This window comes from Magnolia sinica, chromosome 19 (genome assembly GCF_029962835.1).
Source record: "Magnolia sinica isolate HGM2019 chromosome 19, MsV1, whole genome shotgun sequence".
NCBI classification, from domain to species: Eukaryota; Viridiplantae; Streptophyta; class Magnoliopsida; order Magnoliales; family Magnoliaceae; genus Magnolia; species Magnolia sinica.
This window is the reverse complement of record NC_080591.1, coordinates 25,330,417-25,358,238: the sequence shown is the minus strand read 5'-3', so window position 1 is coordinate 25,358,238 and position 27,822 is coordinate 25,330,417. Positions and strand designations below refer to the sequence as shown.

The following is a 27,822-nucleotide window of genomic DNA, read 5'->3' as shown; positions in this document are numbered from 1 at the left end:
TTGGCCCGATTAGGCTTTCCAGACCCAAAACTAGGATCGGTTGATCATGGCATTCTGCAGTTCATACCTTCTCGTCACAATGGGGGCGGTCACTGCTAGTCACATGTTTCTGTGTAACTTCCCTTGATCCTGGGAGGTCCTTCCAACTCTGCCTGATAGCCTTGTTTGCTTCAGCCTTTTGCATCTGTCATCTCCAATACCCTGTGTTCTCCTTGTAGATTTTGCTCTTTGTTCTTCTTCCATATGATAGGTTTGGCCAACCCTTGTGGGGCCAACTTGAATCTCCAATTGTACATCTTGCTTGCATCAATACGTAGCGGGTGGCTTCCACCTTTAAAAAAAGAAGGCAATGGAGGATTAAATGGTTGCTATGTAGCAACTCATATGTGGGAGTTAGCTGATTTGCCTATTGGAAAAAGGGCAGTGGGGTGTTAATGATTTACACCATCAAGTTTCATCCAAATAGATTCAATGAGTGACTAAAAGTCCATTTGGTTGCTAAGGGCTATAAGTAGATGTAGGGACTTGACTATGAGGAGATGTTTTCTTCTGTGGCCAAACTAATCCATGTTTGAGTATTGATTTCTATTGCAACTACCAATGATTAACTTATTTACTAGTTGGATGTCAAGAATGCATTCTTTCATGGAAACTTAGTTGAAAAAGTCTGCATGGAATAACTTCTTCAATTTATTCTCAGGGGGAGACTAAGAGAGTATGTAATTTGAAAAGTAATTTATTATTTAAAGCAAGGAATATGATTTAACAAGTTCAGTAAGATGTTGCTAACTTGTACCTTTTATTGAAGTAAGGCTGATCATCATTCAGTGTTTATGAAGCGCATTGATAAGGGCACGATAATGTTGGTTGTATATGTCGATGATATGTTTATTATAGAGAGTGACACATCTAGCATCTTAAAGCTCAAGAAACATCTTCAAAAACATTTTTAGGCTAAGAATCTTGCCCTACTTTAGTACTTTTTAGGCATTAATTGGCCAGATCAAAGTCTGGGATTAATCTTTCTCATGGAAGGTACGTTTTTTATTTGCTGAAGGAGATTGTCATGTGTGGGTGTTGATTGGATGATACGCCTATGAAAACTAGTGAGAAGTTATTGGATGATCATTAGATAGAGTTGTTTGATGACCCTGGTAGATATAGAATGTGGTGGTACGTTCCAATGCAGAGGCTGAGTTGAGAGCCATGGGCTATGCTATTTGAGAGCTAGCTCAAATCCTCACCGGAGGAGCTCCGATTGTTTTTCGGTGGGTCCTATGGTGTTTTATAGTAATAATCAAACAACAACCCATATAGTAAATAATCTCATATTTCAAAAAAAAATAATAATAAAAAATAAAAAATAAAAAATGGCTGATAGAATACTGCTTTTTAATGAGTTTATCACCGCCCATATTCAGTCCAAATCACAGACTGCAGCTATTTTTACTAAGTTTGACAATGCTTCCTATGTGGTTGCTGTTCATCTCTTAGCTAACAGTATACAAGAGCTTTCCACTTATGGCTTCCGTGTATGCAACTACTCGAGTTCTATCATGTGTGGCCAGAAGAACCACCGCTAGCTAAAACAACTGTGTGAACATCCTCTCTAGGCCAATATAAGGCTTATAACCTTTCTTGTTTTGCCATGTGTCGGGCAACAACTTTTAGTCCGGCATACTGACATGTGTCATATGATAATAATTAATTTTTCTTGTGGTCAATGATCTCCTTCTGCCGCCGATTGCAGCAGCTGTGAGGATGTCATCTTGATCTTCTGTATACAGCCACATGTCAGCTCATAGATTGGATGTGGTCAGATCAATTTTAAACCAAGAAGACCCGCCTGATATTCTACTTAGGTCATTTACGGGAGGAGCATGGATGATGAGCGGTTCGGATTTAGCACATGTATGGTACTAGCGCGCGACATGTGAGAAGCTGATTACCGGAAATGTGCATTTGTTGGAGTGCACTTCATATATATCTAGGCAGCATAAATCATAGACGTTTAAGAGATCTCAACCGTTATTTAATGTAGAGATCTCTACCGTCCACACTGAGAGTGCATCCTAACCATCTGAATGGAGAACTTTTGATGATTAGGAAAAAATAGACGGTATCAATTGGAGAAGTCCTTTAAAGAAAGCTTCGAGATCAACTGATTGGGCTGTTGCTTATCATACCGCCCACACCCCAACATATGAATCGTCTGGATCTCACATGCCACGTGTATGGGGTTACTTCACTTATCTAGAAGAGAAGAATAACAACAAGCAGAAGAAGAGGATGGAGAAAATAAAAAATTCTATTTATTTGCCGAGTGATTACATAAATCCCCTTGACGATAAGTTACTGTCCATCCAATGCGTAATCCAACCCGTCTAATAGCTTGGAACCACTACTACGATTACCCTTTAGAAATCATCCCCATTCATTTACCATCCAGACCACACATATATTGTGTTATTTATCAGCGACTGTACATTTTTCTGTAGTGTGGTCCAGATGATAGGTGAATGGGGCTGATTTTTTCATACGATGATACTCATGGTTTGTCCAACCTATTGGATAGGATGGATTTTGTACAAAGATGATAGGTTGTAAGCTATCAAATGGATGGACACTAACTTATCATCCAACCCCATTTGATGTGAACATCTCTCATGTTGATCTTGCTTTCTCTTTCTTTGAGTTAGAAACAATGGGTGGTGGTGGTTTCACTACGCCTTCAAAGTTGGACTAAACAGCCTTTCCTTGTCTATCCTTTGAAAAAGAAAGTCATGTTAGAAAAAAAAAAGGATTTGAAATGATTGTCTCTCATGCTTTTGCATAATACAATCTAAGTCCAATCACAACCTCAGATCTAATCCGTGACCAACATTCCGTGATCAACGCACCGCAATATCCAATGATGCTACGTAAGACGTGCCTTGAATTTCGGTTGTTCCATGCGTGGCAGGAACATAGGATTGGTTATGGCGCGTTTGGATGCTCAATTGAAATGAATCATGATAACTTTAGTTGATGCAGAGAAAATGAGCAATATGGGACTAGCACCCAAGTTAGCATTACAATTCTTTCAAGGCTAAATTGGAAGGAAGAGATGTAGTATTGGTTTTGGCGTGTTTGGATGCCCGATTGAGATATATCACGATATTCTCAAGTCAATAAAGGCGAAATGTTATTGACCACTGTGGGACTATTCTCACTGCATTCACATTGCAGGATTTTCACCCAAGCCGGCATTGAAGCCCTTTCAAACCAAACTTGAAATGAATGGAGTTGAAATTAGGGGTTTCATCTCCACCAAGATATAAAATGGTTTCACACCGACTTTTTTTTTTTTGGAAAAAGCTTTTCACACCGACCTTGGCATTGCCATTTCATTGAATTGATTTATTGCAATCCGGTTCAATCCAGAATCCAAACGCACCCTTAGTTAAGGAAATCAATGCACAAACCTGGAGAAGATTGCTCAATTGGACGATGATCCCACACCAGAAGAAGATTTGACAGAAGCATTTCTTACATAATGATTACTTCTTACATGATGATTACCAAAATAGTCAATGAAGTGGGCAAATTTCCTCCATTTAGGAGATTACAAGGCTGTTACACTTGACTTCCTCTCTCTCTCTCTCTCTCTCTCTCTCTCTCTCTCTCTCCCCTTAACCATGAAGAAAATTCAGCTACTTCACATCCTTGCATGGTAATCATCCTACTAATTAAAACATTAAGCAAACCAGATATCATGATTATTGATTGCTCATCATCCCACTAATGCTCCGTAGCAAACCACTCTTTCTATGTGTCCTCCTGCAAGAACAACACTTCCCAAGAGTTTTTTGTTACTGAGCACAAGCTTAGATGAGCTCCCTAAACTCATACCCAAACACCCAGGAAAGAAAAGGAAAAAAGAAGAAGAAGGAAGATGATGGCTCTAATTACGCTATTATACGACGGATTAATGCGATCTTCCTGATATCACTTCTTCATCTTCAGACCCGGTGACGCATTCCTTCTCCTCTTCGAAGCTTACATGAGATGGGTAGGGAGAATGGCCCTTCCCAAAGGCTCTAATGTGGTCTTTGAGTGATCTTTTGTGCTTGAAGTCGGATCCGCATGTGCAAAACCAAAGCTTCCCACAGTTCTTCTCGTGGGTCCTCCAGTCTCCTCTAACTGCGAAACACTTGCCGCATTTTCGGCACATGAAGGGCTTCACCCCATGCTTTCTCTTGTAGTGAGTTTGGAGGGTTCTAAAATCCTTCAACGGCTTGGCGCGTGGATGGTTGATGTTATTCTTGCAGCCATGGGCACAACAGTAGCAAGGGAGCCTCAGCATTGCTGTTGGTTGGGTCCCTCTGAGGGATTCTGGCCCCTTTCTATACTGTGATCCATGTCCCCACATGTGCATCTATAACCAAAATTTCCACATGCTTGTTACTTGTTTTAGTAAAAAGGGTAAAGTTCTAGGAATATTTTTAGCATTGCATTTATATCTACATTGTAAAGAATGAGAGATATAGTAGTTGTGAAATGGTTTCGAATCAGTGCAATTTGATGATTACCTAATTAATGAGAGATTACTTTAATCCCACTTTACCAAACTTAGTATTGCACATTAATCCATACATGTATTAAACTAAAGAAGAGAGAGAGAGAGGGAGAGAGAGAGAGAGAGAGAGAGAGAGAGAGAGAGAGAGAGAGAGATTGCAAAGCTACATTTTATCGGAAGAAGACATGACAACGCAGACAATGTCAAGTTCTCCATTATTGTTTTCCAATCAAAATATGAAAAGGTGAAATTATTGTTTTCCATTGTATTTATCTCTCTTTCTTTTTTCTTTTAAAAAAAAGATAAAAAAAAAATTAAATATTAATGTATTTAATTGTAGGTTTTAAATTTTTAGTTTGCTAGCTGTGTACCAAGTAAGAAATCAATTGCATTGATTATTAGAATCAGCTCCAATGTCTTAAAAAAAATTCTAATTGTATTTATCAGTTCTCCTACTTTAGCATTGGTTCTGAGGAGAGAGATGGCAGCATTGAGAGCGGCGGTGTCTGGCCGCATTGGTATCGCCTGACGCGTCTTCTCGACATGTCCCTTCTCATCTCCATCTCCAGCTGCAACTCCTCAGCCTGCTGCCGAACCTTCCACCAATCTCTTCGTTTCAGGGCTAAGCAAACGTACCACATCAGAGGGTCTTAGAGAAGCCTTTTCGAAATTTGGCCAAGTTGTCCATGCTAGAGTTGTAACAGACAGGGTTTCAGGATATTCTAAAGGTTTCAGTTTTGTAAGATATGACACCCTAGAAGACGCGGCCGAGGGTATAAAGGGCATGGATGGAAAGTTCTTAGATGGTTGGGTAATCTTTGCGGAGTATGCGAGACCCAGATTGCCGCCGCCGCCGCAGACCAACGGACCTTCTCCATCGGGCTTTCCATAACTCGAATTATTATTTTCAGAGATGTTGAACTGTACTGATATGAACGACTTATGGGTTTGTGTTCTCTATTTTGTCTTAAGAGAACTCTATGATTTGAAGAATAGCCATGAAAGAGAATTCTCTTTCACACTCAGTGAAAACGGTTTCATTAGTCAACGGATGGGTAGGAAGGAGTTTTAGGAAGGAGTTTTAACATATAAACATTTATTATATAAACATTTAAAAAAATAAAGAAAAGAAAAGAAAAGAAAAAGGCATTGGTTCTGAGGTATGCCTCCATCATCCTAGTTCACATGAAAGAAGAAAGAAAGATAACACAAAGGAAACAAGGGTCCAACTTCTTCTTCTTACGTTACTTTTTTTTTTCTTTTTTTCTTTTCCGAACCAACCCATCTAGCATAAGCGAGCTAGCTAAAAAAGGTACTGTGTGAATAGTTGCATTGGATGACTCCATGTATTGCAACTGGCAATGACACGCTATATTATTAGGGTTATATTGAGCACTAAAGGTTGTTTAAGTTCTTTAAACTGTTCATATGTATGAGATGCATTTATTCAACTATTCATATTATAAAAAAAATGAAAATGAAAAGAAAAGAAGCAAAAAATGATCCATTTGTTCAACAGTGGTACGAAATCTTTCTACAATGACACCTACTCGTATTCTTCTCCAAGAAATATTTTTTAGAGATTCAGAGAGGATTTGCTACCTACACCCACCTCGTTGATTTTTTATACATCCATTTCCCCTTTTCAGAATTAAAAATAATCACGGAATATTTTCGTTAGATCATTATAAGATGATTATTGAGGAAGATAGGTTTTGGGTTTCTGTTTCTGGGCGATGGGCTTTGGATCCCTCAACTGAATATCCCATGAAAACATATAGGGAAGAAAATATCAGAACAGTGCTTAGCCTCGGATTCCTTTGGATATACAAAAAGGTGGCTTTGTAGATAAGAAAAGCAAGCAAAATCTAGAAAAGGCTACAGCATCGGCCGAGTAATTTCCTACTCATCGTTGCTTGAACAGGCTAATTGGCTTTCTCCACTTTCAATTTTGATCAAGTGAAGCTAAATAAATCTAATGATGGGGAAAAACAGCAGCATTGCATTGTTTGAAATTTAGGCTTTGTAATCATTGATTTCATCAATGAATCAAAAGGTCATTATTAAGTAGGAAAGTAACTATAATAATTTTATTTATTTTTATTTATTTATTTTTTGGGTGTGTTGGGGGATTGGGAATTTTTACATTTTGAAAATAGATATTTGTCACCCTTAATCCATAGTTTATGGTGGATATCTCCAAAATTAGATAATTTTCTCTTCATAATTCCATCAGACGCAATACACCATTATACCCAAAGAGGATAGAAAATAAAGAAAAATGTTGGGATGAAAAAAAAATAAGAACCGAAAAAGAAAAGAAAAACATGAAATAAATTATAAAAAAAGGGGAAAAAAATAAGAATCTCTCTCTCTCTCTCTCTCTCTCTCTCTCTCTCTCTCTAAGATTGTAATAGATATTCATCACCACCGTAAATGAAATGAAATTCTGAAAAAATAAAATAAAATTGGGAAGACTAACCTGCATGTTGTTGTACCTATTGAAGGTCTTGTTGCAAACAGCACAAGAGAACTGAGTGGGCCCAATGAGGATCTGAGCTGGTGTTGGGATCCAAAACCTACTCTCACTGCTCAAGCCACGCCCATCAAAGCTCTTATTCATACTCTCCTCCCCCTTATAGCCAAAACCCTTCTCCTTCTCACCTTCAAAGCCTCCAGAGTTAGGCAGCCCAATGTGTAAGGCCACAGTAACCTTCTCTTCTCTCTCATCTTTCACCCCAACACTCTCCCTTTGGAACCCAAACTCCTCTTCTTTCATGGGTTTGGCCTCTTTGAACATGCTTAGAAGAGGTAAACATTGGGTTGTTTGGTGCAATAGCTCTTGCTGCTGCTGCTGCTGTTGTTGATAAAGGAGAGGGAGTTGAGGGATGAAAGAAGGAGATGGTTGGGATGGTTTGAGCCATTCAATGAAGGTTGGGGGTTGGAAGCAGAAACCCATATCATTTGCATGGTAGTTCTTTATACCCATCTCCCCTTCTCTTTCTCTCTCTCTCTCTCTCTCCCCCTCTCTCTCCCCCTCTCTCCCTCGCGCCTCTCTCCTACAGATGAGTGTTTGAGACGCTTTATGGGAAGGGCTGGTGTTTTGGTAGGATAGTGAGAGTTGGTTTGGTTTGTTGAAAGGCTTTTTTCTATCCTTTTTTATCTTCTTCTTTTCTCTAGAGAGAGAGAGAGAGAGAGAGAGAGAGTAAATGGGTGGCGAAAAAAAGTAAGAAGTAGACATAAACACAAGGGTTTTCTATTTTTCTTACTTTTAAGAGAGAGAGAGAGAGAGAGAGAGAGAGGGGGGGGAAAAGGGAGGGGGGAGAAAAAAAACAGCATGTTACCGGTGGAGAAAATAAACCATGTAAAGGTGACGTATGTTTGGGAGTCAATCAGACTAACGCGTTTTGAGATTGAGAGAGAGAGAGAGAGAGAGAGAGAGAGAGAGAGAGAGTTCACATGAGAGGAATCATAACATACGTGCCAAGTATCTTTGCACTCCATACAATGGTTTCAATTCTTACAAGTGGAGCACATGGTTTGGTAGTCGAGACCGTTGGTCTGTTGAGTCCCATCGTATACGAACAATGTCTCAAACTATCTCTCGGACTGAAAGATCCTAGCCACTAAAATTAGGAATAATTTTCAGTTGAATTTGGACGGTTGATGTATTTCTCTTCCTGCTAAGGATAAAACATAGAAGAATATGATAGTCCTGCTAAAGATTTTTCTCAGTTGTAGCTCATCCAAATTGGGGTACAACAGACCAATGGACTAGATTACTAAACCATGGTTCGCGGATGTCAGAATTGAGAAACCCGTTTATTCCGTGCATGGATGCGGGCCGCATGATTTAATCACCCACAGACAACGTCACTGCTTGTGGTGCGTACCATCTTTTCCCGTCAACATTCCATTTCTGTAGGAAATCCATACCATTAAAACGATGGGCCCCGTGATGAGAATCAACCTAGATAAAATCCAGGACGTTGCACTGATCAGATTGGCTACCCATGTTGGAACGTAGCTCTTACCAAATTTTCCTGGTAACTGTTGGAAATGTGTCAGATCGGATATGGCCATTTTCCTATCCTTGAGAAAGAACTTGGCATAAAATTTTATTTCCATCTCTTGTGGGTTATGAATTGAATTTAGTAATAAATTGAAATACTATATTAAGGCTATTGCCATAGTGAATGATTGGATAATTACAGCTCATAATAGTCATTATTAGACAGTTTACCACATGGCATAGTGAATATCAATAATTCCTTAGCAACAGGTGTTGTCTATGACAACCCTAGAATTTAGTATACTTGAAACTAAAATAAATAGTTAAATATTTTCATTTTTAATTAAAAAATAAAAATAAATAAATAACTAAGTTGGTAGAGACACTCTTGGTTAAGAGAAAGGTCGATGGATAGACTTTTGCCAAATTTCAAATTCTAGATAAGGATGTGATCATCCTATCTTATATATCACAACTGTTAATACTATGCGCTAGTCATTCTCATCATGCATCCATGTCATGCATCACATAACTGTGCTTAATACCTGAGGGCACTCCCTGAATGATATGTAGGTACTTAAGTACCGAGTGACCTAGGGGACCATTCCTAGATGCTCACAATATATGAAGACCTACCGAGATGGTGGAAACCTATTATTGAGTGTCAAATATTGCATATTTTCTCCTAATTATATCTTGGTTTTAGGAACATGATAATGCTTAATGGTATATTTTCTACATGTTTATGTTGCAAGGTGAATCTAAGAGTTTGGATTGAAAAGAATGCTAAAAATATAGATTTAATGTTCAACAATAACCAAAGCAAGGAGTGAATCTTACGAGATCAAGATTAGATATTTCAAGACTTCAAGATCCAAGAAAACTATGTACAAAGGACGAAGAAAGATTAGAGAAGATTACGAAGTCTGTAGTAGAAAAACAGACTAATTCAGTCCAACCTAAGCCAATTTCAGTCCGACCGAAATCGCATAAAACATTCCGGCAAGAAATTGTAATTTTCAGAATTAATTCGGCTTGACTCGGTTCTACCGAAACCAACTTCGGCTCGACCTTCGGCTTGACTCAGTCCAACCTAAATTTGAAACATTTTCTTCACAGAATTTTCAGCCTTAATTTTGTCCGACTGAAATCCCGCAGAATTGTCCAGAGAAAAGGTTCGATTTTCAGCTTTAATTCAATCCGAACGAAGGTAACTTTGATCCGACTGAAGCGTAACTCAGGGCTTACGCAGAGTGCATAAATTCAAGTCGGTTTGTGAAAATTCCAAGGCGGTGCGTAAGATGGTGATTCACAACTATAAATAGGAGTCCCTAGGATGTTCCTAGGCACCTTTTAGGTTTTAAGGAGTGGAGAAAAAGGGTGGAGAGCCGCCACCAAGAGTTCTTCTTCTTCTTCCTTAGTTTGTTTTAATATTTTGTTTAAGAGATTTTGGTTTAATCATGTATATGGTTAACTAAACCACTTAATTAGGGCTAAGAGGTGAAGCTTGTGGCGTGATTGTGATATTTATCTTGCTTTGATTCTCATTTATATTGAACTTCATTAATTTCTAGTTGATTTTAATGAATATTTTCAGTTTTCGATGGTTTGATGTGACTCAAATTACAATAGATACTGCGATAGCTTTGAATATCTTCTTTTCCTTTTTGAAATTATAAGATTGGTAAATCTTGTTGTTCACCATCGTCTCTTAGGCATGATAGGATGATAGAATCCCTTCCAATCTTCACATTCCTCCACCATTGAGACTTGATCAATGAAAAGTTCAGAGATTTGATCATCTTTCCTTTCAACTGGATAAGAGAGGACTCTGATTCCAATTGTGTCTCTTGAATCAAGTAAGGTAGCATCTTGATACCTACAAGTGGATCTTTGGCACCCTAGTTCCTACCTTTAAATTCATAAGTTTTAATCAACATTATTCACAATTACTTTCAATTATTCAGATTTCAATTTAGATCATTTTTTAGTTCTAGTTCTAGTTATTTCAAAATACGTACAAGTTTAGTCCCTGTAGATTCGACCTCGATCTTACCGAGTTATTACTACATCGCGACCCTACACTTGGGGTTGTGAACACCTACCCTAAAAGGATAGATGTAGGTTGATGAAATCCAACTCAAGTAAGTGGACTGATCAACCTACTTGATGCATTAACGCATTCATGCATCTCATGTCATTCATGCATTTTTATTTTAATTATGATGTGCATGAATCATGATAGGTTCACTCACTGAGCTTGGCTAGCTGACGTTTTATTAATGTAAAAACCATATAGATTTAGTGGATGATGAAACTATTGCTCAAGTTTTAGGGCAGGAAGGTAAACCAATGGACGATTCACAAGGGCTATGGCCCTATCTTGACCAAAACAAGTTGAATATGTTAAATCACTAACATATCTAGTTGAACTCATGTTATTCCTTTAATTATGTCATTGAATAAATTTTAAGTTGAGTAACTGGAAGTTATGAATAGTTAAAGCTCTTGTTAGTGAATGGTTTAATAAAGCCCCAAATGGGTTGGCTATGGTACTTTGATTAACTTTTGTAAATTTTATCAATATGTGGATTGAATGCCCATAAATGATTGTGATAGTGGATATATGTGTATGTGATTGAAATAAATGAATGTGAGATGTTTTGCTTATAGTTTGAGTTGGAAAACTTAGTGTACATTTTAACTAAGCCTCTGAAAAAAAGGTATGAATGAATGGTTTTAGTACACATGGTGTACAAGTCATGTGTCGTAGCTCGGGTCCAAGGGTGCACACTCTGTATTTTGAATTTTGGGGTGTGACACTGCCAATCAATCCATTTAGTATATGGCTTATGATAAATCGTGATGGTATTGTGGCCGAGGACTTGACCTGCTACCTCTTAAACCATCTAAATGATTTGGTCGCAGTCTACTCGTTGAGGTTTAGCTATTGGTGGTGGGTCTGGACCTACTCGGTTTTGCCTTTCATGGAATAACAAGTTCCTAGGGAATTGTTGTCCTTCTGATAAACCATGGTTCCAAATCTTAGGAACAAATTAAATTCTTGGCCTCCGATCCTGATCGCTTGAATTTAGCAAGTAGCGGAATATTTCATACATCCTGAATTGGAATCGATAGTGGTTTCTGTAGTAAGGGAGGCATAGATGGCAGTTGTACTTTGTTACCGATAAAACTTCCCTCCCTGTTGTACTGCGTCGTCATAAGTGCTCTTTTGATGCTCACGGCTATCAACCGATGCATGGCCTCGGTCTAGCTAGCCATGTATCTGTTAATGTTTTTAGTTTAAATACGGAACTGCTCATCCTGGGTATGCCCTAATTCTGCCTAGCTCTCTCATATTCTTGAACGCTCTAGATACTCAGTTTCACGTCTTGAAGTGAGCCCGTTATCTCTTCAGGAGAGATGGTCCAAGAGGTCGAGACTCCTTCCTAATTTCCTATACTGAGTTTCAAACTATTATTCAAATTTAACGTTTTGAGGGTCGCCTCTTGAATCAGCATGTCCTCAGTTGGAGGTAGTGCGGTTAGTGTGGAGGGCTCAACCCCAGCAATTCGATTACTCCTATCTATATTCTCAATTGGCAATATCACGCTAATAAGTTAAAGACAGTGTCCCATTGGGCGTGCCAAAAACCTATTGTTGTTCGATTTACAGATTCGGCCACATGATAAATGTGGGCATGCCAAAATTGAACGTGCAGCCCCATTCAAACGGAACAATTATGACCTCAAGCACAAATATAGGCCGATACATAGTATGTGACCGATATCAAATAAGATCAGTCGCCTAATCAGCCACTTGCATAGTATGTTAAAACGATTAGGTGATAGTTAGAGGGTAAGGTTCATCCTCTGATAGTGGGTTACACTTTTGTCTTTTGTACAAAAAGACTTTTTCAATATAAATAAAAGAATAATAAAAAAAGAATTCTTACCGTTGGTCCAGAGAATAGCAGTGAAACACCTTTTTAAATAGAGAACTTTAATTGATGCTTAAACTAAATCTCGTGTATGAGCATAAATTCAAATCACAACTAAATTTAATAGCTACTTGATTAACGCTATATATTACACTAAGGAATATAAACAACAAGCAAAAGTAAAGGATTACACTATAAAATAATCGACTTGCAAAAAGTAAAGGATTGCACTAAGAAATGTAAAATGATAGATAATTGAAATTTTAATTAAAAGATAGATTTAGTTTAGTTTTTTTCTTTTTTTTTTTGGTATGGACAATTTGCTTTACTGAATTCTTTTGCTACTTATAAACTTAACCCGATCATTTAGATGCTGTCCAAGTTCTGACTGTTGCTGTAACTGTTCAGCACAACTTAATTCTCTCTGTTTCTAAACTTGCCATCCATCCGATAACTACTTTAGTATGATTACCCTTCACTCGTTTGCTTAGTGGATGATGTTTTGCTTTGCCCGGTGTGCACTCTAACTCATAGAATCCTCTTTACATATACCAAAAAGATAATGAAGACGAACAGTGCCCAACTGGCAAGTGGATTAGCCTAATTTTTTTAGAAGATCGATCTTGAATGTGGGCGTACCGTTTTCATGGTATGGATTTCCCATACAACCGTTTTAGGAGGAAAGAAAGGTGCGTTGCCGGTTGGTGACAGGTTCTCCTCACGAAATAATGACAACCAGAGAAAATCTTAATTTTAATTTCTCGTGTCTTGATCTTATATATCGTGATATTTTGATATGGAAATATCTCATGAGGGCAGCTTGGTCTTTACGAAAGAGTTAAAGGGAGTCATGTGAGCACCGAAGAGAAATCGTAGTGCGCCCGCTGGGCCATGCAGTGTAAGACCCGCTTCAAGAGGTAGGTCCCACCTGGACTGGAAATGGATGATCCTCCTTTTACGTAAAGATGATCCTAAGCATTCAGAAAGATTGACCTGAATATAAACTGTCGAACATTCTATGATTTTTAACTGTTTAAAGATTGAATGGCTAGGATCATTCGTGGTACTTATAATTTGACGATGCTCTATCTATTTGTTGTGGATACTACTCTTGAACGGTTCTGATCATCTATAATATTGTCAAACAAACAGATCACTGGTAGGTCCACTATATGAGTGGTCCTTACAATGTACACGTTGCATTTCGCATGATTTAATCAATCAGAGTATTCATTCTGCAACATACCCTTCAATCCATGTGGCCCACTCTTAGAGATAATCCAATGGTTAGGATCATCTATCCACTTCTTTCAGGAGAAAGGTGGTAGCACACCGCCTATACTTTCATTGAATTGGTGAAAAAGCTATTCATCTATTCTCACAAAGGCTCCGACAAAAAGAAACCGGCCGATCCTTACCTATCATATAAAAATAACCAATCTAAAGAGACAAACATAGCTACACAAAAATCAAGCTAACCATCTATACAAGGGATGAAAAGAGGAGAAAGTAGCTAGGCCACAAAAGAAAGGACCTGGCCCTTGGCTTGAGCAGCTCTAGATCTATCTTCCAAGGTTAGGCAGCCTCTCATTGGATCATCTATCTACTTAAAGTACTGTTGATGGGCCACTCCGTTATGAAAGATCACGTTGAACAAATGCTCCTGACCATCCATTAGTCAAGTTGACAAAAGATTATCAAAGTCCACATTAAATACGATCAATCTAAGGTCAGGAGAATTCACTAAGAATATATGAACATTTTTATTTGTCAACATCCAAACACAACAATACCAATCATGGATGAGAATCTCCTATCCACCCGAAGCTATGTGGGGCCCGCCGTGATTTCTGTGATTCAATCCGGCCATCAGTTTTGGAAGCTCATGATAGGACAGCATTTCAAAATTTATACTGATCCAAAATTCTAGTGGGCCAGCATATTTCGCTTCTAGCTCTCTCTTATTCAAAATCATGCATGAGACTTTCATGCCCACCTTTTTCTAAAAGGAATTTGGTAATTTGGAATCTATACTATTTGAAATGAGCGTCAGGAAAGAATCAGGATCAAACGTTCACCATTAAAACTTTCATGGGGCCATAAAAGTTTCAGAGCAGGCAAATATTTTTGTTGTCAGTTCATTCCAGTGGGAATAACCTTATGAATGGTTTGGATTACCTATAAAAATCGTATGGACGGCTCTGGCCATATAACAAACTCTACATGCGGGCCCATGGAAAATGCATGGTTTACAATTATCAGTCGCGACTGGCCAAAAACCACTCTATCGTGTGTGGCAAATTGCCTCTCATCTAAAGAAATCTAATCACTTGCCGACAAGATATCGTGAGGTGATTTTCAGGGCTAATACAATCTCCTCTTTTGGAATGTCCCCGTACAAACGTTGAATGTGAACTTCCACGTTCAAAGCTTTCATTTTACTCCACCAGTCACATGTGTAGAGCAGCTGAGCTGTTCAAAACATGGACCACACAATAAGTATAACCCATGCCAATAATTGTACTAATACACATATTAGGCCCGCCATACCTGCATTTGACTCAGACCATCGGCTGTCCATTGATTTTAAAGGTGTAGATTGCCTTATGAGTGGACCATCCTGATTTTTTACTCCAGGTGATCCTTAAAATGCGTTCTACATTTTGCACGGTTCGGATGTTCTACACATGTCAAGAAACGTGACATGCTGAGGAAAGAGCATGTAACGTTTTATGTGAACATCTCTCTTTTTCCTTCCTCCTTTTCTAATAAAACCCGCCTTTTCACTTTGTGTTCAACGGTTCCCACTTCATCTTTAAACCATTCATGCCTCTGAGATTGGGCTGTCAACGTATTAGGCTCTGGTTGGGTCCTATAGTACACATACCTTTGCTAACCGGGTCTAGATCTTTTTTGAACCCAGGTCTTGTTCTTAAAGAAGTAGACTGAGATTCAACTGGTCTTTGAATCTAGGCTTCGAGTTGGGTACTGAACAAATAAGAACATTTACATTGTCGTGCGCACTCAATGAATAGACTACATTGCACATCTGTTTGCTAGTTTGACACATGCATGTTGTGTAAACAGGCTCCCTTGCATGCTTGTGGCTTGGAAAACCTCAATTTCTTGCTAGAAAAATCAATATATATTTAATATATAATGATTTCATTTAAAACATAGACATTTCATCTGGGGAAGTAGGGAAAGGATAATGAACAAAGTTGCGAGGGTCTGTATACGCGGAGAAGGATGTTTCAAGTGTGTGGACAGCAAGTTTGCTAGAATTGGCACAACGGGGAGTAGGTCTTTTCATATATTTTGAAATCAACCTCTGCCCCCATACGTTCTAAGGTGCAAATCCCGTTTAGGCCTGTGAAGAAGATGGAGCCCAAGGTCATCTTTGGAGAGGGGGAAGAAGCAATTTCATCGAAACCGTGGGAATGGTTGATTGTTGTGGGGGTTCTTGTATGATGATGTATAGTGGGTCACGGACAATTTCATAGCCAAGATGGATCAGAAAAGGCCCGGTCGACGACAGAAGTTATTCGGGTCGTCGGACCTTAGATTGGGTGCATCTTACAATCCGGAATAAATTATTGGACGTAAAATATATGATTTTGGGGTAGAACAAGCTACTTTAGCCAACCAACCCCGCTATGCCAGATTACATAAACCAGATTTGTGAAATACCCCTGGATCAATGGTTATTTCCTTATTTTAATTCCGTTTTTACTATAAATAGTAAGTTTTAGTTTGATTATAACTCTTCAACCGTTAGACTTTAGGAGTTGCGCCCAACGCAAAAAGAGCTTAGAAAAATTAGGAGAACAGCTTGGTGAAGTCAAATAAGACACTTACTAATTTTGGCTGAAAACCTTGCACACTAGTAGACATCACGACCGTCTATAAATAGTAAGTTTACTATTTATAGTAAGTTGCGAATTCTAGGAGTTTTACTTGTAGTTTGCTTCTGATTTCTCTCTCATTGCTTAGTATTCGTATTTAAAGGGTTGTGAACTCATTTATTTCATTCATTAATCAATTTCAAATTTTATAGAATTTATTTTCTATTTTGTTTGCTTTCTTTCTCGTGGATTCGAGAAGCCTCCGTGAGGAGTCCAGAGAAGTTCCGTGGATTTGGAACAGTTATCCTCTTGAGGGAGATGGTGCTCGACCTCATCACGTTCATCCTTATGTGAATTGGTATCAGAGCGAGGATTCCCCTCGGGCCAATGGCAAACAACGAAGGTATGAGCTAAAATCCTGTGGACGGTGATCCATGGATTCGTGATCTTGCAAAAAGAATGGAAACTTTCCACCGAGAGAGTCAGTTGACCATGCAAGGGCTGCAAGCAATACTCGACCGTCTTGGGGATGCGCTACTTCTGCCCCGAGCCCTAGGTGGTGCTCCACCACCTATGGTTGCTGTATGGCACAACCCCTATTTTCGGAGAGCGCTACCAGTGGTAAATCGTAGGGCTACACCAAATGATTCAAGTTTTAGCAACGAGGACCTTAATGAAAGTTTTACTCGATGACCAATTCATGGAGGTGATCATCTAGATTGTGTTGAAAGAGACTGTCGAGGTAAGGCTGAACTTCCTAGTTTTAATGGTTTATTATGCATAGAGGATTTCCTCAATTGGCTAGCTGAAGTAGAGAGATATTTTAATTATATGGGCATGCCAAATCATAAAAAGGTAAAATTGGTAGCGTTTAAATTAAAATCTTGTGCTTCTGCATGGTGGGAGTAATTACAACTCTTACAAGCTCGCCAGAACAAGGCGCCCATCTCATCCTAGCCACGGATGAGACGTCTTTTTCGATCACGATTCCTCCCCAGTGATTATGAGAAGATATTATTCCAGCAATACCAGAATTGCCGATAAGAAAATCGAACTATCACAGATTACACTGAAGAATTTCAGCGGCTGACAATACAAAACGATTTGTCAAAATCTGAGTCACAGAAGGTAGTACAATTTATAGGTGGGTTACGACCAACAATTCAAGATCGAGTTTAGATGTACCAATCAGGACTTTAGATGAAGTAGTTCAATTAGCAGGTAGGGCAGAAATGCAACTTACAAAAGTTCCTACTTGGCTCTATCCTTTAACTCGACCTCCCATGACGGGTTGCATGGAGGATCCAGTGTTGACACAAGGAAAAGATTCAGTAGGAAAATGTCCTCAACCTCCTGCAACTGCAAAACATGACACGAGGAGAAGCTTATCCAGACCTCAACGTGCAACACCCACAACAGTGGGCCTGAATAGGATTCCAAATCCTTATGCTCGACTAAGGTCGAACAATTATTACCATTGTGGCCAATCAGACCACTTATCAAATACCTGTCCTTAACGTCCCACAGCACACTTGACCATAAATAAAGGGAGCACTGAATATGAGGTCACAGAAGAGGACCCTGACTTTGATGATCATGAAAAAGCCACTGAAGAAATAACAGATGGCTATGTATTGACGGGTGAGGATCGTGGCAAATCTTTAGTTGTGAGGCCATTACTGTATACCCCAAGGAAGGAATTACATCCATAGCGACATAATATATTCTGTACTCGGTGCATTGTCAACGGAAAGGTTGTGATATGATCATAGACAATGGTAGTAGTGAGAACATCATCTCAAGGGTGATGGTGGACAAGTTATAGCTACCAATGACAAAACATCTTTTCTTATACTCAATTGGTAAGATAAAAAAGTGAATGAGACCAAGGTAACTGAACAATACACTATCTCGTTTTCAATTGACAAAAATTATAAGGATCAAATACTTTGTGACGTGGTCGACATGAAAGCATGCCACATGTTACTCGGTCGACCCTAGTAGTCGGACCGTGATGCGACCCATTGAGGATGAGACAATGTCTACATATTCGTCAATGATAGTCGAAAAATAATCTTAGCCCCTATGACACCAGAGACCTACTTGAAGCCTTTAAAGTGAAGGGGAGTTCCCTCTTGACCATTCGAGATTTTATAGAGGAATCCAAGGAAATGGGTGAGGTATACGCTGTATTGGTGAAGGGCGAGGAATCAGAATCCTCAAATATTCCTCCAAGTTTAAGACTATTGCTAAACAAATTCAAAGAAGTCTAGCATAAAGATTTACCTGATGGAATGTCCCCCCATAAGGGACATCCAACATCACATAGATCTCGTCCCTGGGGCTATCCTGCTCAATTGCTCTCATTATTAGATAAGTTCAAATGAGTGTGAGATACTTCAGGGGCAAGTAGATGAATTGATCCGTAGGGTCTCTTGAGAGAGAGAATGAGCCCGTGTGTTGTACAAACATTATTAACGCAAAAAAATAATAATAATTTAAGCTGATGTATGTGTGTCGACAGTCGGGCAATCAACAAAATTACCATCAAATATTGGTTCCCAATACCACGGTTAGACGACATGCTCGATATGCTAAAATGGGCCAAGGTGTTCTTTAAACTAGACTTAAGGAGTGAGTACTATCAGATTCGTATTCGACTCGGTGATGAGTGGAGAACAGCATTCAAGACCAAGGGTTGTATGAGTGGCTGGTCATGCCCTTCGACCTATTGAACACATCAAGTACTTTTATGCGTTTGATGAATCAAGTTCTAAAACTGTTCAGTGGTCGATTTGTAGTAGTATATTTTGATAACATACTGATATATAGCCAGGATGAGATGAAGCATAGGAAACATCTTAGGCAGGTGCTGAAGGTCCTATAAATTAACAAGTTGTATCTCAACTTGAAGAAGTGTAATTAGTTAACGGACAGCTTATTGTTTCTAGAATTTGTTGTAACGTCCAAGGGCATCCGTGTGGACGATGAAATGGTGCAAGCCATTAGGGAATGGCCGATCCCGACAAACATTCATGAGGTGAGGAGTTTTCACGGGTTGGAGACCTTCTATTGTCGATTCATGGGTAATTTTAGCACAATAGTCGCACTTATTACGGATTGCATGAAAAAAATGACCGTTTTAGTGGACCGATGAAGCTGACAAGAACTTTAATGAGATCAAGTGTTGTTTGTCCACAACACCGGTCTTAGTGCTTCATAATTTCAACAAGCTATTTAAAGTTGAGTGTGACGCATCATACGTCGGAATTGGAGTATTATCACAGGAAGGTATGCTGGTAGCCTTCTACAACGAGAAGCTCATCGAAGCCCGAAAGAAGTGGTCAACGTATGAGCTTGAGTTGTATGTAGTTGTTCAGGTGCTGCGACATTGGCGGCATTATCTGATTCAAAGAGAGTTTGTTCTATACACTGACCATCAAGCATTAAAGTTTTTTAATAGTTAGACTAACGTGAATCGTGTGCATGCTAGATGAGTTGTATTTTTATAGGAATTCACGTTCGTTCTGAAGCACAAGTCAGGGCAGCAGAACAAGGTGGCTGATGCACTTAGTCATCGTGCATCATTACTTGTTATGATGAGTAACGAGGTGGTCGGCTTCGACTGTCTGAAGGAGCTGTATGCCGAGGGCAAGGACTTCGAAGATTCTATGATGAAGTGTCAAGAAGGTCACCCTAGTGACCTTCATATACAAGACGGTTTTCTCTTCAAAGGGAATCGATTGTGCATCCCTCAAAGTTCTCTAAAAGAATAAATTATTCATGAGCTACATGGAGATGGCCTCAGTGGAGACCTTGGGCGAGATAAGACGCGAACTCTTATGGAAGAGCGGTATTACTGGCTGCAATTGGTACGTGATGTGAGAAAAGCCGAATAACGTTGTTATGTTTATCAGACCTCTAAGGGGCAATCTTAGAATATGGGCCTCTATACCCAGTTACCTATGCTTGACGGTCTTTGGGAGGATTTACCTATGGACTTCGAGTTTGGTCTCCCACGAACACAACGCGGCATGGATTCGGTGTTCGTGTTGGTAGATCGTTTCTCGAAGATGGCGCACTTTATCCCATGCAAGAAGACTCTCAATGCAACACACGTGGTGAATCTATTCTTCAGGGAGGTCGTACGGCTACACGGGGTCCCTGAGACCATTACTTTTAATTGTGATGCAAATTTCATTAGCCACTTTTGGCGAACTTTGTGGACTCGATTCGATACACGACTTCAATTCAGCAGCGCCTATCACTCACGGATTGATGGGCAGACCGAGGTTGTGAATCGCACGTTAGGAAACCTCCTTTGTTATATTTCAGAGAAAAAACTGAAGCAGTGGGATTTGGCCTTGTCTCAAGCAGAGTTTGCATTCAACAGCAAGGTGAACCGCTTGACAGGGAAATCACCATTCCAGATTATTTACGGACAAGTGCCTCGCCACACACTTGACTTGGTTCCTCTACCCAAGCTCTCAAGCATGAGTATTGCAGAAAATCATATGGCAGATAGGAACATGGGCATCCATGCAGAAGTGCAGTCCAAGCTACATGCCTCGAATGAGAAGTATAAGGAACAAGCGGACAAGCATCGAGGACAAAAAGTGTTTGAGGTGGGAGACCGCGTTATGGTCCATCTGCGCAAGAGAGATTTCTGACCGGGATGTACAACAAGTTAAAGAATAAGAAGATTGGACCTATCGCAATCATCTGAAAGATTAATGACAACGCTTATGTTGTTAATCTTCTAGATGACATGGCAATCTCACGGACTTTCAACACTCTGGACCTGACCGAGTATCATGAACCAGAGCAGGATAAGAACTTGAGGATGAGTTCTTTTGAAGTAGAGGGGACTGATGTAAATCGGGTCGTAGACAGTTTCATGGCTAAGATAGATCAGAAAAGGCCCAGTTGATGACATAGGTAATCTGGATTGTCCGACCATAGATCGGGCATATATCACAATCCAGAATGAGTTACTAGGTGTCAAATATATGATTTTGGGGTAGAACGAGCTCCTTTAGCCAACTAACCCTATTACGCCGGGTTGTGCAAGCCGGATTTGTGAAATACCATTGGATCGACGATTGTTTCCTTATTTTAATTTCATTTTTACTATAAATAGTAAGTTTTAGTTTGATTATAACTCTTCATCCGTTGGGCTTTAGGAGTTGTGCCCAACGTGAAAAGATCTTAGAAAAATTAGGAAAACAGCTTGGTGAAACCAAATAGGACCCTTGCTATTTTTAGCCGAAAACCTTGCGCACTAGTAGACATCACGACCATCTATAAATAGTAAGTTTACTATTTATAATAAGTTGCGGATTTTAGGAGTTTTAGTTGTAGTTTGCTTTTGATTTCTCTTCCATTGCTTGGTATTACCCTTTGGCTTAGGCATGAGTACCCTTTAGTTTCTTTAAAAATAGTTTCAATTGGGCTTTGTTCCAATAAGCCATCTCAAGTGCATGTAAGTTATCACCTATCAATTTTAAAATCCCGATACATGCACCATCATACATTTTTTTAAAGTGTAAACCTCTCTTGCATTTATTTAAACAAAATACATGCACTACGCCAAAATCGTCGATTTGCGATGGACCAAATCCGTTGTAAAACCAAATAAACGACGGATTTCGTTCGTCACTGTTTACTAGGTCTTTTTTTCCCGACGGATAAAAACTGTGGTTTAATCTGCGACGGATATCATCCGTCACAAAAATAAAAAATCCGTCACTAAAATTCGAAAAAAATCACCCAAAATATTCATCATTAATAATATTGTCGACAGATAAGATCCGTTGTTAATATGAGGAGAATGACGGACCTCAAATCCGTCATCCATTGTCTTGTTAAGAAATTAGCGACGGATTTGGTCCGTCGTTAAAATATCTGTGAATAAATAAAAATATTGCCAGATTATTTATTTATTTATTTTGAATATTACACCTGATAGTCATTCAAAAAATAATTCACACAATTGTTTAATAAGAATCCTATTTATTTTTAACCTCAGTTCTCAACAACTGAGGCTAAAACCTTAACCATAGGAGTTGCATTCTCGGTTTGGGTAACTGAGATAAAGATGGATTTAGCCTCTGTTAGCATCAACTTAGGCTAAATTCAATTTTTAACCTCAGTTCTCAACAATTGAGGCTAAATCATTCAATTTAATCCATTTATAAACTTGTGCATAATCATTCATTCATTCTATCAAATACAATCATTCATTTTAATCCATTCATAAAAGCACAATACCAACAAAAAAGTTTTCTGTCATGACAATGATAGACCTTACTACCCTCGAAGGAGTTTGTCCTTTGACCTCTTATACGGAATGGTTGGCGGCAACCTGAACAAGCAAGATTAAAGGAATTTGAGTTTAATTGTTGTACTTAGGAAACAGAGGAAAATAATCATACTTTGCATTGGAATTGCGGCAAGACCTATATTATATAGTTACATCTACATTGACATTGAGCAGGTCTTTCAAAACCCATGATGAACCAACAATTCTCAGAACGTTGTCTTTCAGAATACCACTTCTCGAAAGTCACCAGAAGTTAAAGATCATTTATCATTGAAATATGCAGATAAGGGATGCATTTTCAACTGTCTATGTAAGATGAACAAACATCCCTTGTAATACGATGAGCCAAAAGAGCTCAAAACTACTCTCCTACACATGATGGGAAAAGTGATAACAGGTGGGAAAAAGTTTCAGACCTTGAAGAAGGCTCCTTAGCTGACTCTTTGATCACCTAAGATGACTCAGACAAAGGTGTAGAGCTCTTGTCAGTATCTAGTTCATTTGTGAAGATTGCATTAGGCCCAAAACTAGCATCAAAGCTTCTGAAACTCAATCCACTTCTCTCAGCTTCAGGGACATGAAGATGGTTTGGAATGATGACGTGTTTGTCTGAGAAATGCAAATCCTGTAGCTTCTTTTCTAGCTTCACTGTTACCTCTTGAGTTTGCAGCACTAGACGCAGATAGTGACTGAGAACTGACTTCTTAGTAGCCTTGATGCATAAATCAATCAAGCAAAACTTAGTGACCCAAACTTGAATCAGCCATATTTTCAAAGCACAATTTGACATAACTGTCCGTGCAGCAAATGTTTATAAAAATATCAACTATTGAACCCTTAGGAATGAGTTGTATATTCACATTTTGAACTTTATCTATGAAGTCAGATTCTAAGGGGTTTTTATTTATTTATTTATTTATTTATTTATTTTTAATGGTAGCTAGAAGCTACTAAGAAGTTAAAGAGTGAAGTTTTGTATGAAAGATATATATATATATATATATATATATATATATATATATATATAGGAGAAAAAATGATAGAAATTAAAAAGAAAAAGAAAAAAATCAGATCTTGGAAATTAAGATTCTTGCCCCAACATGTTTGTTATCCCAACCAAAGGTATTGTCAGTCTCATCAGCTCCAACTGTTTGACCATTCGCTTGAATGTAGTTCAGATAAGCTGGGTTTTTGGTGGCTTTGTGCAGCTAAGCAGCTCCCCACAACAACTCATCCTTCATATAAAGACAATGAAAAATCAGAGCTTTTTAAAATAAAAAATCTATACAAAAGAGAAGTTTAACATAAAAAAAGAAGGAAAAACAAACTTGATAGCCAGATTAACAAGCTTTACAGCATACCATATGTGTGATTAATCTATTCTGATGCACATATGATATGTTATTGAGGCTCATTCGCATTAATCTGACAGTTGAATTGGTCATAAAATATCAGTTAATGATATAGCACAGTATGCATGGTATTCTTACCTCACCCTCCCACAAATAAATAGATTCGATACCTGAAAGTTGCAAAATGCAAATATGGTCTACTAGTTCTAATTCCAGAGCTTATCTGCAAGTTGCTTGCAAGTGATAATGGAGACATCTATGAGCCTAGATGCAATATCCTGATACCTACAACCATCAATGGCAATCGTACACACATTAGTACTAAGATTTAGTGACTAAAATGCAGAAGAAGGAATCTACCATGGTCAAATCGATATAAACATTTTGAGAGACCAAATACACCTCCCATGCGATTAGAAGAATGTACACAGAACCAGCAAAAGATTTGCAAACTAGAAAACCCAAATAGTGCATAGAATGTAGCACTTGGAGAATACATAGCTCTACGAGGGACAAGAATCTCATCCTACATGATAGGAACCTAATTGAAGTCCCTTGCCCACCAAGAACTTAGAAGGGAATTTGCTATAGTAGATTCCTGATCTTGTTGTTTTGGAAACAATCTCACTTCCCAAACAACATGCATCAATTTTTTTCGAGGTTGTATATGCATTAAATCTTGTTTCTGAGCTCTCACATGCTTCGGCTACAAGCCTATGACATTCATGAGGTAACTTAAATAATAAAACCACAATAACCGAAGAATTCTCATGCTTGCAAACCACTCCTTAGCTTCATTGTATGCTTGGTTTGGCAATTGATTGGTTGGTGAAATGAAGGTCATAAGAAAGGATGGACCTAATGCAGTCATGGCATTTTGTTCTCAACTCAAAACCAAGCTAAAGTAAAAGAAATGTTATTCTTGCCACAAACTGAAGAGTGTTACATGGATTCTACAGCTTCAAAATCTCGAAGAAATTGTGATATAGGATAGCAGAAGACTAGAAGTAATAGGTACAAGTGATATCAGGATTCCAGTTAGGGAGGCATGCCTTTTTTTTTTTTTTTGGTTAGGGAGACATGCCTAAGATTGTTCACAAGTTTTGAGTCTAATTGACCTACCAGAATTAACAAGCATTTGTAATCATGCATTGGCTTTCCCTTCCTTGAAGAACTTACTGGTGGTAAGATGCCCAAAGCTAAAGAAGCTCCCACTTAGTCTCCAAAGAGCCACTAATCCTCTTAAGGAGATGATAGGTGAGAAAGAATGGTGGGATGGTTTGGAGTGGGAAGAAGATGGAATCAAGTCTAATTTGCTTCCTCTTTTCAAAGCGTTAAGATGATGAATTCAAAAAATCTGCTGCCACCATGTGCATAGTGGATTGAATGGGCTTGGTTTTTTTTTTTTTTTTCCATAAAACCTGCTTGTCTCCATTTGAATCTTGTATCTGCAAGGGAAAGGGAAAGAAATGTGCCAGTTCATCGGCATACTGTTTGTTCTCTTGGTTCTAAATCTTAAGGCCTGTTTGGGTGTCACTTACAAATGAGTTCATCTCATTTTGATTAACCGTAATTGTGTATCAGAAATCATGTGTTTCTATAATTTCAATAGCCAGCAATCTTTATTAAATGAAATGAGACGAACTCATTTTTAAGTGGAATCAGCCTTTGGCAAAGATCAACAATGAATTTTTTCAATTCATGCCTAATCTAAGATTGTTGGATTTGTCATTTTCAATTCATGCCTAATCTAAGAGTGTTGGGTTAAGGCTTAGACGATGATGATGAAAGCAGGAATTACATTTTCAAAATAGAATTCCTTTGATAATTATTATAAGAAAGAAAGAAGAAGAAGAGTTCCCCTATGAAATTCAGCTATTAGTATTTTACTTTATGCCCACTAGAATGAGAATTGCATGAGAAACTTTGTCTAGGTGATTGTTTGGGTGTGAATATACCCATTGATTGTAAGTTTGCACAAATATGAGATGCAGCAATTAGTATTTTTTTTTTTCTTTTTAAAATCTAAACTCCTTGTACCTAATCCACTAATAAAAACATAACAATTCACGCTTGCCCCAAAGAAGCGGCATTGGCTTTTTTATTTATTTATTTTACTTGCAAGAATCCATATTTGTTTCTTTGTTTTGCTTTCTTCCCCGTTTTTTTATTTTTATTTTTATTTTTAGTTTTTTATGTACTTGCAAGAATCCATGTTTGTTCACAATGCATGCAAGAATTGATGGATCACCTATGTAATTGCATAGAAATAGAAAGAGTTAAATAATCATTATATATGGTGAGATGACTATATGTATATTTGGAGTAGATAATGAAACCTGATAGGATGAAGTTACTATTATATCTAATTCATTCAAAGGAGTTTTCATACCAAGATAAACCTAGTATTATCTACTAGTAACATACAACCAATATTGGGGCACCATACCATAAGCTATAAAATTTCATGTCCCCCTAAACAAGGTATCCTCCATTGATAACATATATATATATATATATATTATAAGTTTTTTTATTTTTATTTACATTCGCAAATACATTCATCATCCATCCAACTATTAACAACATTTATAAAAAATAAAAGATATCCGACCGACTCTTAATAATAATTTGCAATTTAACCTACTGGAACTGTCATGCATCATAATGTCTTACGGCGGAATGGATGACTTCTACAAACTCTACATCCGGTGAACGGTCGAGATTCAGTGAGACATGGAGTAGGGTGATCCAACCGATGTGCCTTTTAACACGCATCCACACTTGCATTCAAAGATGACCAGTATTAATTACTCACATACATGCATTACATGTTTCATCATCCACGTGAATTTTAGCTATTTCATACCTCATTTGTACCACAGCATATCAAAACAATTGAATTGCAAGAGAACAAAAAAAACTGTCAAATAACTTTTTACATTTTAGCCCATCTAGAAGTAAAATTCTCTTATTTTTTAACGCAGAAGATCTAAGCATTATTTCCAATCTTATCAAAAGTGTAAATCTCACACATGCGATGCATATTTGCACTTGTGTCCACGTGTGAATATGCATGAATCCACAGGCATGCGGAATTAGCAAACCTCAGCATATAAGAGAGTTTTTTACTTTTCTTTTTTCTTTTTCTTCTAGGCCAAAAACAAGCTCAGGCATGCATACCTTAACTATTGCACGCTAGGAGCTCTCTATGCTTGATATTCAGTGGTGCTCTTGTGAGGACATCATGCTCGAATGGAGACCATTCCGTTTGTTTGTGTTGTTGCATGTGGATTCATGATGGTGACAGACTTGTTTGAGGAAGTGGCCGAGGAAATGGCTAGTGGGTCACTCGCAATAGGCTTGCCCCATGGCCAACTTTTCTTTTTTACTTTTTTAATCACTATTACTTCAGAAACAACAAATCTAATATAATGGAATTTAATTGAAACAACATGTTAGCCACACCCATGCAGTCATGCACACTCCCGTAATGTTGATATCTTCGACAGAAACATTGTGGAATGCATATGAAATCATGTAGAGGGCTTCTACAAGGGAGAAAAATGGATGCATTAGTCAGAGGGCAAAGTGCAGTATAAGTCCAAGAACTGGTTTGACATGGAACATACAAGCAGATCAATATGAAGCTAGATGCAAACATGATGACGTGTGACAAGTCTGTGAGCATAAAGGTGTCCGTTTGCAACCATTACAAATCAAAACATTCAACTTAGTTTGAGGAATACTGAGCATGAATGCTAAAAAAACTGACACTTTATGAGAATGTCAT

At 38.3% G+C, this 27,822-nt stretch overlaps 2 protein-coding genes and 1 long non-coding RNA gene across 4 annotated transcripts; 1 reads left to right on the top strand and 2 right to left on the bottom strand.

Annotated features, from left to right (window-relative positions):
• Positions 1-3,451: 3,451 nt before the first annotated feature.
• On the bottom strand, positions 3,452-7,720 carry LOC131235026 (zinc finger protein WIP3-like). Its single transcript, XM_058232104.1, has 2 exons — positions 7,041-7,720; positions 3,452-4,417 (listed from the first exon to the last, which is right to left on the bottom strand). Exons 1-2 carry the CDS (start codon positions 7,545-7,547, stop codon positions 3,968-3,970), a joined length of 957 nt encoding a protein of 318 aa, XP_058088087.1. The 5' UTR covers positions 7,548-7,720; the 3' UTR covers positions 3,452-3,967.
• Positions 5,088-5,629, top strand: LOC131235618 (organelle RRM domain-containing protein 2, mitochondrial-like; the record flags this gene model as incomplete). Its single annotated transcript, XM_058232877.1, has 1 exon — positions 5,088-5,629. A coding segment is annotated over one exon (363 nt), but the record flags the coding sequence as incomplete, so codon positions are not given.
• Positions 7,721-22,462: 14,742 nt separating the features above from the next.
• LOC131235492 (uncharacterized) lies at positions 22,463-24,132 on the bottom strand. 2 transcript variants are annotated; one of them, XR_009166170.1, is made up of 3 exons: positions 23,778-24,132; positions 23,094-23,349; positions 22,463-22,719 (listed from the first exon to the last, which is right to left on the bottom strand). It is a non-coding gene; the product is annotated as an uncharacterized LOC131235492 (long non-coding RNA). The 2 variants fall into 2 exon arrangements; XR_009166169.1 differs by lacking the exon at positions 22,463-22,719 and having other exon boundaries at positions 22,892-23,349.
• Between the last annotated feature and the right edge of the window lie 3,690 nt (positions 24,133-27,822).

What these genes read in the sequence shown, in the direction of transcription:
- LOC131235026 (XM_058232104.1), bottom strand. Translation starts at nt 7,547, where the DNA reads ATGGGTATAAAGAACTACCATGCAAATGATATGGGTTTCTGCTTCCAA. An exon ending in ATAGGTACAACAACATGCAG is followed by an intron (nt 4,418 to 7,040) that starts GTTAGTCTTCCC and finishes TTTTGGTTATAG; the next exon opens with ATGCACATGTGGGGACATGG.